Raw genomic sequence first — 20,911 nt, 5'->3', positions numbered from 1 at the left:
ACATAATTCAAAATGGCGGAAAATCTACTGGGTGGAACATGATGAAACAGGGTGCGTTGGATTCCTTTTGACCCAAGCATTCCAGCCACACTAAGAATTTGATGATCAGACGTATGGTTCAAAAGTAACAAGCAGAAATGTACCTGCAATTTTGACCTGTTGGTGGCGCTAGAGAGTTTGTGGTGCTGAGTTGAAATTTGGTGACAAGATCCTTGAGGCAGCCTAGAATCAGTGTGCCAAGTTTAAAAACCTCTAGTCAGACGGTTCTATGCATTGCCATAGAATTTCATTGATTTTAACAAAATTCAAAATGGTGGAAAATCCTCAAGGCAGAATATGACGTCATAGGGTGCGGTGGATTCGGCTTGAGCCAAGGATTCCTGACATAGTGGAATTTTGTTTCTAGGCAAAACGCATCATGAGATATGAGCCAAAAGACATTTTTCCTAGTCATAGCGCCCCCTAGCAGCCAATTTGTTCCAAATTTGTTGCTGCCCTTTGGGGAGGGGTGTTGCATAAAGCCACCAAGTTTCGTTAAGATACGCCAAAGGTTCGCCGAGAAATGAGCAAACTTCCTGTTTTGCATATGCCAGCCAAATTTGATTGGCTGCCACGGCCAAACGCTTAAGAAATTCTAAAAACCGGGTATGTTTCTTGTGCAGCTTAGTCCCCAGTTGCCATGTACCAAGTTTGGGAGAAATTCTTCAAAAATTGTGGGAGGAGAAGCATTTTAATTGATTTTCACATAATTCAAAATGGCGGAAAATCTCCTGGGTGGAATATGACGAGACAGGGCCCCTGGATTCGTGGTGACCCAAGTATTCCAGCGATACTAAGATTTTGATGATCAGTCGTATGGTTCAAAAGTAACAAGCAGAAGTGTACTTGCAACTTTGACCTGTTGGTGGCGCTAGAGAGTTTGAGGTGCTGAGTTGAAATTTGGTGACAAGATCCTTGAGGGAGCCTAGAATCAGTGTGCCAAGTTTAAAAACCTCTAGTCAGACGGTTCTATGCGTTGCCATAGAATTTCACTGATTTTAACAAAATTCAAAATGGCGGAAAATCCTCAAGGCAGAATATGACGTCATAGGGTGCGATGGATTCGTCTTGAGCCAAGGATTCCTGCCATAGTGGAATTTTGTTTCTAGCCAAAACGAGTCATGAGATATGAGCCAAAAGACATTTTTCCTAGTTATAGCGCCCCCTAGCAGCCAATTTGTTCCAAATTTTTTGGGGCCCTTTCGGGAGGGGTGCTGCATAAAGGCACCAAGTTTCGTTAAGATACGCCAAAGGGTGGCCGAGAAATGAGCACACTTCCTGTTTCGCATCTTTGCAGCCAAGTTTGATTGGCTGCCACGGCCAAACGCTTGTGAAATTCAAATCACCGGGTATAACTTTTGTGCAGGTTGGTCCAATTATGCTATCTTCCAAGTTTGGGAGAAATTGGTAAAAAATTGAGGGAGTTGAAACATTTTAATTGATTTTCACAAAATTCAAAATGGCGGGAAAAATATATGGGCGGGAAATGACGTCATGGGGTGCGTTGGATTCGTCTTGGCCCAAGGATTCCAGGGATACCAAGTTTTTGAAAATCAGACCAACGGTTCAAAAGTTACAAGCAGAAATGTACCTGGGACTTTGACCTGTTGGTGGCGCTAACGGGTTTGAGGTAGAGGCCTGAAATTTGGTGCGAGGAATGTTGAGAGTGTCTAGAATCAGTGTGCCAAATTTCACAACTTTTTACCAGACGGTTCTATGGGCTGCCATAGACTTGCAGAGGCGGAAGTGGACTGAATAATAATAATAATAATAATAATAATAATAATAATAATAATAATAAGAAACAATAGAATCACTATGGGTGCCTTCGCAGCTTTGCTGCTTGGCCCCCAATAATAATAATAATAAGAAACAATAGAATCACTATGGGTGCCTTCGCAGCTTCGCTGCTTGGCCCCCAATAAGAAGCAGAGAGAAGAAGAAACAATAGAATCACTATGGGTGCCTTCGCAGCTTCGCTGCTTGGCCCCCAATAAAACAGGAAATACTCCATTGCAGGATCTACCCAGGACACAAACCCCTCCACTCTTGCCCCTCAGGGTTCTCGCCAGCGCTTTATATGGTTGCGGCCCGCTACGCTAAAATTTCAGACCGCAACGGTAATTTCCCCCCGCTACGCTAAATTTTTAATATAGCGTAACGGTTGTTTTCAGTTGTTCATCACCATCGCCAAAAGTTTTTTTTTTTCCTGCGCACTTGAGCAGTTTTCAAGGTGTCAAAATCAGCCTACGTTTGTTAGGAAACCCATGCCTGGAAATCAGTTCCGAGAGAGAGAGAGAGAGAGAGAGAGAGAGAGAGATCCTGGCGATAACTTTCTCTTGAGCTGGACTTCGGTGAATGACAATGGATGACGGACCCCCTCGCAAAAAAAGAGACATTCGCTCTTTCTTCACAGTTAGAAATGTAAGTGCACCACTTCTACAGGTTTTCCATCACGCTTGAAAACTTAACCCAAAGCCCTTTGATGAATGAAAACGTCTACTTTGTAAGCAGGTTTAGCAATATGACAGGGCGCACGTATCGGATGATTAGCGCTAATTTACTGGATCCCACTGTGGCTAACATTAACACACTGGTAATCTGCCTGCATGCCATCCATCGTTATATTTCTATAAGGAGACAGGCACAAGAGAGGTTGGAGGAGATGAAGGAAAGGACATAGGAGGCAGAGGAAAGGAGGTAGCAGATAAACGGGCAGAGGATGGAGGTAGGCCTAGTGGGGGAGAGCCCGCTGTTGGAGATAGAGGAGGAGATGGAGGAAGACGAGCAGAGGCTGAGGCCAAAGATGTAACAATTTTCCATCAAGGATATACAACATAAAAAATGCAATTTATCCCCTCCAGGAACGTCAAATATGGCCAATTTTGGGCATGATTTTTCAAAATCTCCGCACCATCCCCCCGCTCGGTCGCTACGCTCCCTCGCCATAACCCATTACGCTAAAAAAAAATCCTGGTGAGAACCCTGCCCCTTTTCCACCAAAGCAGTTCCAGGGCTGGTTCGGGGCCAGTGCTTAGTTTGGAACCGGGTTTTCTGTTTCCACTGACAAAGAACTGGCTCTGGGGCCAGAAAAAAAGGGTTCCAGGCTAGCACCAACTCTCTGCTGGGCCAGAGGAAAGAACCGCTTACGTCAGCGGGGGGGCGGAGTTGTTAAGACCAACAACAATAACAAGACAGCGAAAGATCGCCATTTTTAAGCGACGAGAAGCAGCAGCTGTACAAACGTGAAGTCATCTATTATTATTGTTGTTGTTGTTGCTGCTGCTTCTTCTGTGTTGTTTTTGCTTCGATATTCACGCCAAGGTTTATGCAAACGTAGCGATGTAACTGACATATACAATGACGTAACTGACGTATACAGCGACGTAATGACGTGGCTTCCCTTAGCACCGCGAGCTTTGGAAAAGCAAACTGGTTCTCAGCTGGCTCGCAAGTTGAACGAGTTGTGAACCAGCAGCAGCACTGGCCCCAAACCAGCCCTGGAACTGATTTGGTGGAAAAGGGGTATCTGTGTCACGCTCTGTGCGTCTGTGCCTGGCTGCCTGCATCACTGCGTGCGGTGCTGTCACGGTTGCCTAGAGACAGACAACACACACCGGCGCTGCTCAAAAAACCCGGGCCTTTTGCTGCACCCGGGACTCCACCATGTCCTCAAAAGCGTAAACGCTTACAAAAATACAGATGTGAGTGGGAAGAGGCGCATCCTTGGCTGGACAGCGTGAGTGGAGACGACTACAGAGCAAACTGTAAACAGACATACATGTTTGTTGTGTTTTTGTTGTTTTTTGTTCTCTTTTTTCCTCTCTAAGTAAAAATGTACCCAAGGTTCACAAAGAGAGTCCCTACACCAAGAACAGTTATGCACTTACATTTACAGTGATATTAAGTTCTCAATATATTTAGATTATATTTTAAAAGTTCATTGTTGCCCACTTGTACATTATTATTATTATTATTATTATTATTATTATTATGTACACCTCATTTTTCAAAATCGGTCCATCCTTGGCAGAAATATTCAATTTTATTGATCGTAGTTATGGTCACATTGTCATAATGTGAAATGTATTAAGACAATGCAAGAATCTGTGATCTAACTTATTTTGTGGCAGTAAAAATGCAATATTTCAGTAACTAATAAAGATATCTATTTGAAATTTTCAGGAAACATAGACAGGGAGACTCACCATAGAATTTAAGTCCTGCTTCTTGCCCTGGCCAGCTTTGACCTTGGAAAATAAGGATCAAAGGTCACTGCAACACCGCATACAACCATTCTCAAGATATCTCTATTTCCCATAATTGATACATTATTTGATAAAAAGTGGATTGAAATGCAGTTTCTGGGATATGTAGTCAATGAATATTCACCAAACACAACATTGCAGCCAATCAGAAGGAGGCGGTAGGCAGCCATCTTGATTAAATTAACGATTTTCAAAAGATGAGTCAAGTATGGCTTGTGACATATCAAAATACTCGTCTCAAACAAAGCAATACAAAAATGGATATATGAACAGGTACAAACTTCTTTTAACTGAATCATCATCAACTAAATGTTAAATCTCCCAGAAGGAAGTCAGTCAGTGCATCGGCCACTTTGATGTTAGAATCTGCAGCATCCTCCTCCTCTTCATCGGGCAGCCAATAGGCCGCCCTCAGCTTAGCTGGCTTGTTCTTGTAAGATTTGAATTGGATAACTTTACCACAGTACACAACATCACCTACACCTTCAACATCCCATATGTGGTTGATATACTGTCCCACCAAAGTCTCAGGGTCCTCAACATACTGTACCACCATTTGACACACAGATTGTTCAAGATCAGAAACTAGAGTGGAGAGCTGAGCCTTAAAATCATCAGGCATTCTTTTCAAGGCTTCTTCGACTTTTTTACCTATCCTCCCCCTCAACAGTTTGTCCTTCCTCTGTGCTTTTTCTCTCAATCGCCTCTGGTACATTTCAGTCCTTTGCTCATCCTTCTTCTTCCTAATTGCTCGGTACCTGCATGCTCTTGATATGGCAAAGGAAATCAGTCGGTCCTGTTCCTCCAAGGATTTTTCCTTGAGCCAAGCCATAACCTTATTCTTCTTTCCTTTCACTTTCCCATCAATAAAACCAGTGGTGGCATTCGGAGCACGTCTCCACTGACTATCTGTCAAACCAAGGATCCTCTCACTTTCAATATTGTGCACTGGGGCAGATTTTGTGGTGTCCAGCATCTCTGGGGTGGGAGAGGACAAGCGGCCAGAAAGATAGTCAGCCAGCTGCCTTTCTAAAACACGCACACATCCCTGAAGCAATGACTTCATTGTCCAAGCGAAATGATCAGCCTGGGCCTCTTCAACAACACTTTGCAGGCATGATAGAACCTGTTCATCTCTGTCCAGTGGGCGTCCAAAACAGTCCTCAGTTGCCTGCAAAACCGACATTGGATTTTCAGCAAACAACTTCACTTTCCCAACACAGTTCTTAAGCAGTGGTAGAGCTTCCAAGTTGGACAGTCCCTCCTTATTTCCATAAAGCACTGCCATCCAAGGCCCCGTTATCAGCTTCCCTATCAAACCTAGGGCTTTCATCTGCACAGCAACATGAGGGGATGAAAGGTCTTTCAGCAGTGCAGTTCTAAATCCAGTTGTGCAGTTACATGAATGTTGAAGATATTCGAGCAGCTTGTCTCGAAGGAAGAAGAATGTCCCTCCAAGATGAAAAAGAACATGCATGCGGTTGCCCACATATCTGATGACCATGTTCCGTGGGATACTGTTGGTTTTCATGAAGTGTGTGAACCCTTTTGGGTCACCACTACCATTCTTGTATCACATTTTTGAAAGACCATATATTACATTTACAGTGGCAGTACCTTTACCCAAAACCTTTCCATGGAAGTCTGACACAGAGTCATCAGATTTCAGTGAGTTTTTTGCCTCAGATGCAAGGCCATCCAGGGGATGTACATTGCATTTTAACTCCAGCAAAGTTATGTTTAGTTCCTCCTCAAGTTCAACACGAACACAATGGTTCACAGAAACACGGTCACTCAATGTGCTTTTCAGTTTCTTCACAATAGCTTGGTGGAATTGTACTTCATCAATGTGATTGTATTCTGTGTAAGAATCACTTATATCTTTAAGAGCTTGACAAATATGTTGTACATAGTCAGCTGTGGTTCCCCCTACCAAGACATCAACTTGCAACACAAAACTTTTAGATGGACCACCATCAGCCCCAACACAGTTTATATGAATCTCATTTACATGTTCAGGAAGTGATGTAGCATCCCAGGCAATGTTGACATTTTCTTCTTTTGCTAGAGCTTCCCCAACCTGAAGGTCAGCAAGAATTCCGAGTTCATAGGCACACTGGCTAACAGTGCTAGGATTGGCAACTGAACGAAGTTTTTTCCCTGTTATTTCCTCTACAATGTCCTTAATCAGCATGCCAGTTGCCTCCACAGGTACCTGGTTTAACAAACAGCAGTATATGCTGCGTCTGTAACTGGAGCTGAAGGTCTTTCCATCCTTTTTGCACTCAATAGAACCGTCAGATTCCTCAGCCAATGCATCTTCTAACTGGAGTTGTAAGTCTTCCTTCTCTGCCTGAAGTTGTCGCTGGACTTTTCTATGTTGGTGAACAGATACGGTAACTGGTGATGGTTGAGCCTTCTTTTTCTTCTTGTGATGCATCTTCAACTTCAGATGTTTCTGCTTAAGGTCTGCCAGTTCTGCCTTGACTTTTGCTAGTTGTTTTGCCAAAGCATTTCCTTTCAATCTTTCTTGTAACCGTCTAATTTTGTCACCTCTGTTTTTGATCTGCTGATCCTTACGCTTCAATGCCTGGTAGACCACACGCTTTGGGCATTTCATCTTTTCTGTAAGGGCCTTTATCTTTTTCTTGAAAGCCTTTGCCTCTTTAATCTTACTCTGTGTGGTAAATTGGAGTCTCCTCTTCAACATGGCCTTTCTAGCAGTAAGTTGTTCCACCGCAGACCGAGTAGCCACATTTGATGTCGATGGGACTGGCGGCATGACATCCGCAGGATGGGGTATGGTGAGGCATGATGAAGCAAGATCAGTGGAAGGATGGAGATGATTATTATTATTATTATCACTGTCTGCTGTTTCACAGGGCTTATCCTCAGGAGAGAGAGTACTCGAAAGGCAAGATTGAGCTGAACCCACATCTTCTACAACATCAGGTTGTGGCATGGCATCTGCAGGAGGAAGCCGATTAACATCTGGAATATCAGCTTCATCTTGAGCAATGTCTTCAGCTTCTGCTTCTTGAACAGAAATACCGACTCCTACATTGAAAGTGTCATTGCAAATGTCACTGAATAAGCTGAACTCCCTTTGACTGCTTTTTAAATTTTTACATTTCATGAAAGTTCTTGACACAAGGCTTTTTATCCTGGAATTGAGTACACTCGGCAAACTTTCAGCATACTTCAATTGCAGCATCTTCTCTGTCTTGGCTCGACTACTTGACGAGGACAAATACTGTATGCCTGAAGGACATGCCCATTCTTCAGCAAGGACACACTCCCAGGAAGCATAGCAAAGTGTGCCTCAAGATGGCATCTGGCTGTACCTGGCTGGCTGTCAGCTTGCATCTTTCTTTTCTTTTTAAGTGGCATCTGAAAAAGACCAATGTACAGTGGTGCTTGAAAGTTTGTGAACCCTTTAGAATTTTCTATATTTCTGCATAAATATGACCTAAAACAACATCAGATTTTCACACAAGTCTTAAAAGTAGATAAAGAGAATCCAGTTAAACAAATGAGACAAAAATATTATACTTGGTCATTTATTTATTGAGGAAAATGATCCAATATTACATATCTGTGAGTGGCAAAAGTATGTGAACCTTTGCTTACAGTATCTGGTGTGACCCCCTTGTGCAGTAATAACTGCAACTAAACGTTTGCAGTAACTGTTGATCAGTCCTGCACACTGGCTTGGAGGAATTTTAGCCCATTCCTTTGTACAGAACAGCTTCAACTCTGGGATGTTGGTGGGTTTCCTCACATGAACTGCTCGCTTCAGGTCCTTCCACAACATTTCGATTGGATTAAGGTCAGGACTTTGACTTAGCCATTCCAAAACATTAACTTTATTCTTCTTTAACTATTATTTGGTAGAACGACTTGTGTGCTTAGGGTCGTTGTCTTGCTGCATGACCCACCTTCTCTTGAGATTCAGTTCATGGACAGATGTCCTGACATTTTCCTTTAGAATTTGCTGGCATAATTCAGAATTAATTGTTCCATCAATGATGGCAAGTCATCCTGGCCCAGATGCAGCAAAACAGGCCCAAACCATGATACTACCACCACCATGTTTCACAGATGGTATAAGGTTCTTATGCTGGAATGCAGTGTTTTCCTTTCTCCAAACATAACGCTTCTCATTGAAACCAAAAATTCTATTTTGATCTCATCCGTCCACAGAACATTTTTCCAATAGTCTTCTGGCTTGTCCATGTGATCTTTAGCAAACTGCAGACGAGCAGCAATGTTCTTTCTGGAGAGCAGTGGTTTTCTCCTTGCAACCCTGCCATGCACACCATTGTTGTTCAGTTTTCTCCTGATGGTGGACTCATAAACATTAACATTAGCCAATGTGAGAGAGGCCTTCAGTTGCTTAGAAGTTACCTGGGTTCCTTTGTGACCTCACTGACTATTACAGGCCTTGCTCTTGGAGTGATCTTTGTTGGTCAACCACTCCTGGGGAGGGTAACAATGGTCTTGAATTTCCTCCATTTGTACACAATCTGTCTGAGTGTGGATTGGTGGAGTCCAAACTCTTTAGAGATGGTTTTGTAACCTTTTCCAGCCTGATAAGCATCAAGAATGCTTGTTCTGAGGTCCTTAGAAATCTTCTTTGTTCGTGCCATGATACACTTCCACAAACATGTGTTGTGAAGATCAGACTTTGATAGATCCCTGTTCTTTAAATAAAACAGGGTGCCAACTCACACCCGATTGTCATTCCATTGATTGAAAACACCTGACTCAAATTTCACGTTCAAAACAACTGCTAATCCTAGAGGTTCACATACTTTTGCCACTCACAGTTATGTAATATTGGATCATTTTCCTCAATAAATAAATGACCAAGTATAATATTTTTGTCTCATTTGTTTAACTGGGTTCTCTTTATCTACTTTTAGGACTTGTGTGAAAATCTGATGATGTTTTAGGTCATATTTATGCAGAAATATAGAAAATTCTAAAGGATTCACAAACTTTCAAGCACCACTGTACAACTTAAAAAATAATTCTGAAAATTATCATGAGCAATTAACATTAAAATATGATAGACTCTACCATTTGAAAGACTTTAGGTACAATCATTACATCTTTCTTATCATAAACATGAGGAACTGCAACCATACCATTCATATTTCAATGAATTTTATACTCATATCAGGCAGAAAATGAGGAACTTTCAGTTTGTTAACTAAACTTAGCTTACCATGCAATCAGTGAAATTACTTCTGACACGAACTTGTCAGGATGGGTCTGGAAGAATGTCAGTCTGAGCCTACAAGCACATTAGTTGGGTCCTGCTCCTGAAAAGTAAATAAAAAATAGTTACATTCAATTAAACATGTAAAATAATTGCAAAAATATATATACTAATCCAAACAGCACGTGGCTATATGTTCACAATCACAACATGTCATTTAATCTCATGATGCCATTCAGGTTAGGTGACCTCTGCGCCCAGATACTTCATCAATTCCAACTCAAAGCATCCTGCAGAAATCCCAAATCATCGGGAAAACTGAAGGCTAGATCATCTACAAACCATCATGAAACAGGACTTCTGATGCTAATAAAGAGATATGCAGCCATAATTTTGCATCACACTGAATTTAAGACTGCTTATTTTTTTAAGTTTTAGGGCCCATTTTCCCCTAATGCGGAGTCCGCCATGATGGATCATCAAGTTGCACATCCCTCAAACAGGGGCTTCAAAATATACCTTAGAATATTCAGACTGCAATGAAGTGTCACAGAACTTTAGGAAAGAATATATTTTAACGTCCTACATACCTTTAATTGCATCCTATAACCCCAAACATGGTATTTGGAGGGGCTGAACACGAGGCAAAATTTCACACGGAGACGGTCATGGCAAGAGACAACGGAAGCAGAAAATTCGAGAATGAGGTTAAAGCTGAGGATTCCCCCTACGTCATATGGTGGGAATCACCGAAAAATACCACTTATGAACCAATGAAAGCGCAGATTTCTAAAGGTTGTCAGAAATGCAGCACTATCCTCGTGCACATTTCAAGCTTTAAGTATGAGTAATTGCTTTCTTGATCACCCCTTTACTAAAAACACATACAAAATAAAACATACCACTGCTGCGGGCACCCCACCCCATGGGAGTCGTGCCCGTGGTGGTCATGGCCCCAAGGAGCCGTGATGGGCGTCCCTTATTTTCATTTCTGAATGGTGGCAACCCTATTCATCACTGAGACTGTTGACTTTCTGGCATCAGTAGCTTCAGCCGCAAATATGGACAAGTTTGATCTGATTTCGTTTAATTTTAATCGAGGAATGAATTATAATGATATCCTTAAATCACTTGCAGTTAGACATGGAGTAATTCTGAGCAAGAGACACTTAATTCGGCGGCTCAAAAAGCACGGGCTCAAACGTAGACAATATGCTGACCTCGGGGAAGTTATAGATTTCATCGTGCAAATATGGACGGCAAATTTAACGGCCGCTCTAAAACTGGACATCATCCCATCAGGCTGGAACTTGAATCATCTCATGGCCACACGTTATTAATTCGTGGCTACTCAATAATCATCTCGTTCACATGCATTAAGCAAGTCGTGGCCACGGAATAGGATCTCGTTCGTATGTATTAAACAAGTCATGGCCATGGAATAGGATCTCGTTCCCACACGTTATTAACTCGTGGCCACGGAATATTTTTTTTTCACCCATGTCACCAGAGGGGCTCCGTATTAAACCATACTTGCCAACTTTTCAAAATTCTCATGGGGGAGAAAAGTGCGTGAACGACATTTTCTTTCTTTTTTTTAATTCGGAAAACGTCAGTTTACAAAAAATTCAGTTTCACTTGTTATCCTTACAAAACAGAAAAACCTTTTCCATTTTTTACACAAACATGTACATATGCATATGTACTCAAAAGCCTTAGATCTTTCTGATCCTGTGAGCTATAATTCAGACCACGAGAGAAAATTCAAAAAGAAAGATAAAAAATAGAATATGTACCCAAGTGGTGGTTAGCGCTGTCGCCTCACAGCAAGAGGATCTGGGTTCGAGCCCCGTAGCCAACGAGGGCCTTTCTGTGTGGAGTTTGCATGTTGTCTGCGTGGGTTTCCACCGGGTGCTCCGGTTTCCCCCACAGTCCAAAGACATGCAGGTTAGGTTAACTGGTGACTCTAAATTGACCGTAGGTGTGAGTGTTGACACAGACAACTATGCCCTGTGATGACCTGGCGACTTGTCCAGGGTGTACCCTGCCTTTCGCCCATAGTCAGCTGGGCTCCAGCTTGCCTGCGACCCTGTGGAAGAGGATAAAGCAGCTAGAGATAATGAGATGAGATGTACCCAAGTACCTCCTTAAATCTGTCTTCAAGTACCTCTGCTAGAAGCTCTTACATAGCTTTGTCTTTCTCACATATGTCCATATTATGTCCTCCTATCATGAATAACACAATCACAATAAACACTAGAACCAAGGGAGCTTATATTGCTATTATTCGCATCAACACAAGGGAATTTGTACTAAGTAACAGTGGAATCATACCAAGTCTGCTCTCGTCGGGGCTATGAATTCAATCCATTTATTCCAAATTTGGTAGAATTTGTCCCTTTGAATCCGTAGAGAATAGGTCAATTTCTCCATTTAAAATATTTCCATAATTGTTCCATACCAGTTATCCAATGTAGGTGGCACTGGATTTTGCCACCTTTTAGTGATCGATTTTTTTACTTGCCGCTAGAATGGCCTGCAGCAGCTTTATGTCCTTCCTCTATTTCAGAAGTGAACAACGTTTTCAATTGGACGAGGGTATGATGCGCAGTTGAGACGATAAAAACAGTGGACCCCAGTTAACTGCAAACCATTTGAAATTTATACAATTAAAGAGTTTTTGAATTGTTGATATTGCTCTATCAATTACTATAAGTTATGGGATTCATGTATCAGGCATGAGAGAGCTCAGATTGAAAAATCTGAAATAATACTCGTCTTGAATTTTAATATTATAACAATGAAAGGGAAGTCTTAAATCAGATTTTGAGCAGAAAAATCTCATGCGTGAATATTGTATACATACAGAGACCCACAGAAAATAACATGTGATGCTTTAGAAGAATGTTTATAATTTCGTAAAATAGTCACAGTGAATGAAAGTGTTATTGGATTGCATCAAATGTGTTTTCCTTCTGTAAGCTCAAGTAAAAATACAGAGAACTATAATATCATATATAAATTAAATAAAATTTTAATAAGATTTGACCAAAATAGTAACTCAGTTAAATAAATACTGCACTGTCTTAGTACTACTAAAATGCATCTCTCTCACTAAACATTTTCCAACAGAATTTTTAAAAAGCACTAGAAATCCTATCGGAATGCATCAAAGGAATTTGCTCATTTGCAAGCTTTGACTGAAAGTTTTCAAACAAAATTTAAAAATAGCACTATAAATACCACCATACTATCAAAATATACTCCGCAAAGAAATTCACTTGAATGCAAAATTTTAGTACTACCAAAATACACTCACTCATAATCTTTCACTTAAAACCTCAAAACTCTATCAAAATCAATCACTTTCCAGATAATTCACTTGTAAACTTTCACACATAAATTCAAAATAGCACTAAGACACTACCACACTATTCAAATACACTCATCAAACAAGTTCGATAGTTACGGCCGCCCAACCCAGCGTTAAAAATATTCCAACTGAAATAAATTTGCGAGACCTGGATGTAAACATACAGACTTCTAAACTTTGACCTGTGCGGTCAGTGAATCGCTTACCTTGCAAAATGTGTTGGTCTGGTTGGTCGAACATTTGCTTATCCATGAAGATTCATTCTCCCATGCAACCTGGTATTTGCATTCATATTTTTGCTGTTTGGTATTTGGTTTAGTGGCCATGATGAATGACTGCTTGTAAAAAATGTCGGACAGCCTGGGTGAATCCTACATTACGGAAGTGACTGTCATTCTGTTCGTTGATTGGTTAAAAATCAGTTGACATCAGCAGTGTTTCTCATACGATTCTGATTGGACATAATCGGGAGTATTTTTAACTTGGCAGTAGGGATTTCCCCAAACCGGGAGATTATCCAGTTTTTAACAAATACGATCGGGAGGCGGGAGACGGAGGCTAAAATCGGGAGCCTCCCGCCGAAATCGGGAGGGTTGGCAAGTATGATTAAATGCTTTTGTAAATTTACAAGAAAAAATGCACGCCCAGAATATTTGACAACAAAAACATTTATTTCCTGTCTTTGTTTATTAGAGAATGCCACTGAGCCTTTTGGGGAACAGGCTGAAGTCACCATGCGCACCAACTTCTGGGGAACCCTGTGGGTGTGTCATGCTCTATTCCCCCTGCTGAGACCAAATGCTCGTGTGGTCAATGTGTCCAGCTTCTACAGCAAGCTGACTCTGGAGAAATGTAGCCCAAAACTCCAGGCAAAGTATACAACCTACACAGACATATGGGTCTGTCTCAGAAACTGGGTACTGTGGGGGTACACCACTAAATATACTCACAGTCAATAAACTATACGGTTTTGAATGGTGATGTTGGTTTTAATTTGAGATAAAATGACGAAAGAAATAATACAGATAAAACTAAATCTTTGATGTGAATATTCAGAATTTGGCAAAAATTCTGCAAATTTGTTGAAAAATGGCAGCTTGATCTGGGACATGATAAATGGTTGACTACATCGCATTCCCTTAAAAAGGTTGTAGTCCACTGAAAAGTCTACAGTTATCACTAATTGTATTTTAAGTTGTAACTTTATACACCTAAGGATTGGTGCGCTCACAGAATAATCATAACCGTAATAAAACATCATGCAAAATATTTGATCACCGTTGTAACTCCATTTTCCGCATACCCAAAACCAATACGATCGTGTGTTTTGATCTAAACAGAAAGCCTCAAGGTCAAGGTCACTACCTCACCAAAAGTAGTAACTTAAAATCACTACGCCATTATAAAAATTTAGTTATAAATCTGCGATTTTGTTTTTTAAAACGAAAGCTGAAAGTTAGGTATAGAATATGTTTCTTACAGAATATGTTACGATGGTAGCTGGTCTTGTATGAATTTCTGAGCTATAAAATGAGTTGTGGTCTATTTTTTACCATAGCGTGTTGTGTGCGGGGAAGGACACATATTAACAATTTGCATGTGTAGAATGGAATTTTCCACTCCAACAGAAGTTGATCGTGCTTCCATTTGCGGTCTTTCTGTTACGCGAGTGATCTGTTCGGACGTTATCACTGAAAAGGTGAGTTTTGACAGTTTTATTTTGTTTTAGTCTTGCAGTATAAGGCAATAGAATGTTTCTTTTTCATCTTACTTTCATATTTCGTAGTGTTTGCGTATTTTTGGCCAATATTTTGCAACCATGGTCAATTTAGATCGAACTTTTGATAGACTCTACAGCCAGTCATTTTGCCCCGCCCCCGCTCCGTCCGGTGCGGTAGTGATGTCCCATTGCTCATGCGCCACAGCAGAAACCAGTGTGAACTTCAGCCAGTACAGTCGCTGTTCTTTTACCACCGTTGTTATTCTCATCTTTCCGGTGTGTTCTTGATTTTTCCATTGTGTCCTATTGTCCTATTTCGCCATATCAAATACCCAAAATGTATCATATTATTCATATTTAAGTGAATAATCAATTCAGTCATCATAACTTGGCATTTTTAACCCAAGCAATCAAAAACAGGAAATTTATTCAATATTTCACTCATCTGTGAAGGAGGGGCTTTAATTCTTCATGATGTAGTTATTTTATATGTAAATCAATTTTACAAAAGCATTTGAATTGTAATCAAAAAAATTTTCCACAGTGGAGGCCAGATAAAGCAAGATACTATCTTTATTCTTATTAAACATGACAAAAGAAACATTGAGTGTTAGGTAAATGCAAAAAAAAAGTAAAATTAGAAAAATTATTTTTTGACCATAATGTCCCCAAATGAGAGACCAGTTTCTGAGACAGACAGACAGACATATATATCAGAGAGAGAGAAGCAATGTTAAAATTTAACATCATGACAACACTTTTAGGGATATGTCTTTCACCAGATCCTCAAATCTGTTTATTAGGAGATACAACAAATATTGATGCACAGTTAAGAAAAGCCTAAAAGAAGTTTCTCGCATTGGCCCTGTGCATTGCCAGGAAGTGCATAGCCATTACATGGAAGTCTGACTCCCAACTCCCTATAGCAAGATGGGTTTCAGAAATGAACAGTTACATTCCACTTGTTAAGATTACATACAGGGCGGCACGGTGGTGTAGTGGTTAGCACTGTTGCCTCACAGCAAGAAGGTTCTGGGTTCGAGCCCAGTGGCCGACGAGGGCCTTTCTGTGTGGAGTTTGCATGCTCTCCCCGTGTACTCCACCTCTCGCCCATAGTCAGCTGGGATAGGCTCCAGCTTGCCTGCAACCCTGTACAACAGGATTAGCGGCTACAGATAATGGATGGAAGATTACATACACACTTAGAAATGATTACAACACTTTCGTAGAGATTTGGAAGCCTTATTTGGCATATATGGACACACTGCCAACTTCTATTGTTGACAAGATATAGAAAGGTTATTAGAATTAACAAGCCTTTGATCATAAGTATATAAGTATTGTTTGTCTCGCCTCTCTTTTTAGTTACCTCTCCAGTTGATGGGTGGGTTAGGGAAGGGGTTTGGATTCATGTTTTTGTATGTTTGTGTATGTCTTGTTAATTTGGAAAATTGAAAATAAAATATTCTATAAAAATAAAAAATTAAGCAAATTTGTGACATTTGTCATTCCTTTGTACAAAAGGCCAGATTCTCTTCCACAGCCTTATCCATTCCACTGAAGACCCTCTTATGGTTTTGATCTAACATGAATAATCAGGTTTTACACAAACTTGTGGAGTCCATGCCAGCTCAAGTGCAAACTGTCATTAAAACAAAATAGGAAATATGAAGAAATTTTCAAATTCGTGTAAATATTCAAATAATTTTTACTTTTCACTCAAATTATTGCTGATAGTATAAGTTTTAAGTAAACATTCTGTATTACATTTGTAAAGCTTACAAAATAGAAGCATTTTCTTTAATGGTCTTAGAATTTTGTACAGGTGGCGCAGTGGTTATCACTGTCGCCTTACAGCAAGAAGGTTCTGGGTTTGAGCCCAGTGGCCAGTAGGGGCCTTTCGGTGTCGAGTTTGCATGTTCTCCCCATGTTTGTGTGGGTTTTCTCCCGTTGCGCCAGTTTTCACCCACAGTTCAAAGATATGCAGTTAGGTTAACTGGCTACTCTAAATTGTCTATGGGTGTGAAAGTGTGTGTGTGAATGGTTGTTTCCCAAGCCTGGTAATGGGAGGGTTGCATCAGGAGCATAAAACTATGCTCCAATTAATATATGACATGTGGATCAATAGGGTCCACATGGGAGCAACCCCACACACATAAGTGGGACAAGCTGGAAGGAGTGAGTGAGTAGGTCTTAGGATTTTGTACCCCATTTTATTTATATTGGAATGGCAAAGACTCAGTCATGTAGTTTTATGCAAAACAATACACGCCTCAAAGCGATACACACCTCGAAGCGGGGCTTCGTCTGACACTTCCCCTTATAATCGATACACGCTTTGGAACCTCAGCTTCAGACAGCCCATCGCTAGCTCTGAATGTCCACTGTTGGTTTGAGCCCTGGGTTTCACATGTGAAGACTGCATTTGTTGTTAAAGAGGATAAACCAACATGACGACCAGAGAGCTGTCTATGGGAGAAAGCCATGGATGGATATGTTGCCATTTTCTTGATTATGGCCCCTTGTATATACAGAAACATAGTTTTCATATATTTTTATTTCTACCAATGACTACATACTATGCCTTTCATTTCATCAGATTTTAACAATATGCTGTTTTTGATAGGTTGAGAAGAACAGACATGTCTGAGGAGGAGCTCTGCTCAATGATGGGGGAGTATGTTATTGCTGCACAGATTGGAGCTCATGAGGCTCAGGGCTGGACACACAGTGCTTATGGTACCACCAAGGTACTGTTCACAAGCTTCTTTTTTTTTTTGGACAATTTGATGGCATCATCTAATTATAATTTATGAAATAAAGAAAGAAATCCAAATTATTATTTAGAAAAAGGTGGTATAGTGGAGGGGTGGACGATCTGGCCAAATCATGATCCATGACAGAATCATGAGCCATGATCTGTATCACAATCTTTCTCAACTCTTTTAAAACATAGGCTAGTTACAACCAATCTACAAATGTGACTATTTCTTGTGATTCTTTTAGATCGGTGTGACTGTCCTTTCAAGGATCCAGGCACGGGTTCTTAATGAAACCAGGTCCAGCGATGGCATTCTCGTCAATGCCTGTTGCCCAGGCTGGGTGAGAACAGACATGGCTGGTCAGAATGCCCCCAAGAGCCCAGAACAAGGAGCAGAAACTCCAGTGTACCTGGCATTGTTGCCAGAAGGAGCGAAGGAGCCACATGGACAATTGGTTTGGGACAAAGAGGTGCAGGAATGGTAGCAGGAAAGTAGAAAAATAGCACATAAATTATGTAAACAGAATAAAATGTATTAAAACTAATGATTAAGTTATACTGGATAAAGCAATCTAATTTTTACTCATCTTGATTGACATACAGTAATAATATTGGTTTTGCCATGCAATATTTTTCCCAAAAATATATGTATAAAATTAATTTTTAAAAATGATGTTATTAGTTGCCTTTCTTAACTGTATTGGTTTTCATGGTCTTTCAAGGTGACAAATTGCTTCATGCTTCTAAATGCTGAGTCATCCCACATGGGGATAATCCAGAACAGAATTTGACATTAGCAAATAGCAACAATTGTAGTATTTGCATGCTACTTCCTTCCCTAGAAGAGGCTAAATGAGTCAGATGATGACTTGCAGTAATTCAGAGATTGTATAATTTCTTTTATCACTTCAGAAAGTAGTTCCATAAAAGCAAAAATAAACTGACAAGAATTTGTTGCACTTTGGGTTTTATAATCTGTGGTTGGTAGAAGAGAGCAACTGGACTTGCTTGAAGATTCTTGAAGACGTTTCGCCTCTCATCTGAAAGGCATCCTCAGTTCTGTCTGGCTAATAGGGAGTATCAAGTATTTATCCTCTCATGGATCATCATAGAATCCACCTACAATGCAGCCATCAGCATTCTGATTCGGATTCTATGATGATCCATGAGAGGATAAATACTTGATACTCCCTATTAGTCAGACAGAACTGAGGATGCCTTTCAGATGAGAGGCGAAACGTCTTCAAGAATCTTCAAGCAAGTCCAGTTGCTCTCTTCTACCAACCACAGATTACTATGTACCTGGATGACTGAGTATCTTCACAGATATGTTTGGGTTTTATAGGTGTGATTGCAATATTTGCCACAAATCTGCCATTGCCAGAAGGGCCAAGTATCTTTTGGCACATTTAAATAGTATATAATAAATAAGAAAAAAACTGACAAGGTGACTAAAATGTTTTATAATAATTTATATCAGAGCACTGTTGAATTCCTGAATCTGCTTGGTTAGAAGGTGTTAAATATAACAGCAGGTCTGGCAATAGTTACAGCAAATCAAAGGTTTACATTCATGTACTTGTTCACAGGTCACGGGGACTGTGCTTCACATACTCTAGGCCTCCCAATATTTACACATTTTCACATTGCAATACACTGCAATATACTACAAGCTATTTAAAAGCAGTGGCAAGGTCAGAAATGAAAGAGCGGATTGTTTACTGTTTTATACATACACACACCCGTGTTGCCACAGCTACAGCACAAAAAAAAAAAAAAGACATTCCAGGAGCTTTTCCTATAGGTTATAACCATTAAACACAACACAAGGGCTATCAGAGGTCTATATTAAAATATAACGTTTCTTATAGGCTGTGCAGGCTTATGACTTTAAATTGCAAGAAAATACCAATTAACTTAGTACAAAATATGTTTTCAGAAGAAACCTACAAATCACACCAACTGTTTTAGCCAAGACTTTTAAATCTATTTAGTAGAACCTTAATCACTGTCAGATGAATTTTTGATGGCATTTAAATATTTTCATTCAAGTAAGGATATGAACAGAAAAAATAGCAAGAATGGCCAACTGCCTCATCAGATTTTTTTGTTAAATAATTTCATTCATCTGCAAAACAGTGAAAAGATTCAGATTTCTGATGATAAAAGGGAAACCAGGCCTACTCCAATTCCTATGATTAAAGATAATTTTGTTGTGTTTTTATTACAGCAAAAAATGACTTTGTGTTAGACCATACATTCTTTAACAAACTGCATTTCTGTTCTTCAACTCTCAGATGTGTCCAATCTCCACCCTTGATAGAATGGTCCAGCATTTTATACTACAACTCTGATTCCAAAAAGTTGGGATGCTGTGTACGACATAAATAAAAACAGAACAGGCTACAATGATTTGCAAATCCTTTTTGACCTATTGTATTGAATACAATACAAAGACAAGCTGGGTGGCACGGTGTAGTGGTTAGCGCTGTCGCCTCACAGCAAGAAGGTCCAGGTTCGAGCCCCGTGGCCAGCGAGGGCCTTTCTGTGTGGAGTTTGCATGTTCTACCCGTGTCTGCGTGGGTTTCCTCCGGGTGCTCCGGTTTTCCCCACAGTCCAAAGACATGCAGGTTAGGTTAACTGGTGACTCTAAATTGACCGTAGGTGTGAATGGTTGTCTGTGTCTATGTGTCAGCCCTGTGATGACCTGGCAACTTGTCCATGGTGTACCCCGCCTTTCGCCCGTAGTCAGCTGGGATAGGCTCCAGCTTGCCTGCGACCCTATAGAACAGGATAAAGCGACTAGAGAGAATGAGATGAGACAAAGACAAGCTAGTTAATGTTGAAACTGATAAACATTATTGTTTTTGTAACTATCCATTCTTTCTGAATCTGATGCTTGCAACACGTTCCAAAAGAAGTTGGAACAGGGGCAATAAAAGAGTGGGGAAAGATGTGGACTGCCCAAAGAAAAAAAGAAAGAAAACCCTCCTGTTTGGAACATTCTACAGGGAAACAGGTTAATTGGTAGCAGGTGATAGTATCCTGATTGACTATGAAAGGGTCATCTTTGAAAGGCTTAGTCATTTACAAGCAAGGCTGGGATGAACTTCACTACTTTACGAACAACAAGGTAGTTTTTCTATTCACGGAATTTGATCAGTTAGAAAGTGCAAAGTTAAATAGCTCCTCCCTTTGTATACAGGAAGTGCAAAGTCATGCAGGTACACTTAGAGAAGATGTTGACTTGATATGACATTGCACTTTGCCTGCTGCTCACAGTCCAACCCATGTGTTTTTGAGAGTGTATTATGGCTCTGTGCAGTGCCCTACATGATTACTGGCACACCTTTCAATTAAAGGTTGGCTTTTTCTCTTTTTTTTTCAGTGTGAGATGAAGCTGCTTCACCAAAAGGTGGATTTTTTTTTTTAAATAACCCTTTTTACTATTTACAAGTGGTATCAATAATGGTGGAGGGCATGACCCTAGTGATTACTGATAGGCTCAATATTGAGAGTAACCACA

The 20,911-nt window shown here is 40.4% G+C and overlaps 1 protein-coding gene across 2 annotated transcripts in view; it reads left to right on the top strand.

Annotated features, from left to right (window-relative positions):
* LOC132894942 (carbonyl reductase [NADPH] 1-like) overlaps positions 1 to 17,921 on the top strand; it is a 35,660-nt gene extending 17,739 nt beyond the window's left edge. The window contains exons 2-5 of one of the 2 annotated variants that reach the window (XM_060935087.1): positions 5,685 to 5,698; positions 13,612 to 13,778; positions 17,251 to 17,374; positions 17,631 to 17,921. In XM_060935087.1, coding sequence (XP_060791070.1) covers positions 5,685 to 5,698; positions 13,612 to 13,778; positions 17,251 to 17,374; positions 17,631 to 17,870 — 545 coding nt within the window. In that variant the 3' untranslated portion in view covers positions 17,871 to 17,921. Of the gene's footprint in view, positions 1 to 5,684; positions 5,699 to 13,597; positions 13,779 to 17,250; positions 17,375 to 17,630 lie in introns of both variants that reach the window. The other variant, XM_060935086.1, reaches the window with a different exon arrangement.
* The last annotated feature ends 2,990 nt before the right edge of the window (positions 17,922 to 20,911 follow it).

This window comes from Neoarius graeffei, chromosome 12, assembly GCF_027579695.1.
Source record: "Neoarius graeffei isolate fNeoGra1 chromosome 12, fNeoGra1.pri, whole genome shotgun sequence".
In the NCBI taxonomy this organism is placed as follows: domain Eukaryota; kingdom Metazoa; phylum Chordata; class Actinopteri; order Siluriformes; family Ariidae; genus Neoarius; species Neoarius graeffei.
The sequence above is the reverse complement of the archived record's forward strand: the minus strand, read 5'-3'. Positions and strand labels throughout refer to the sequence as shown.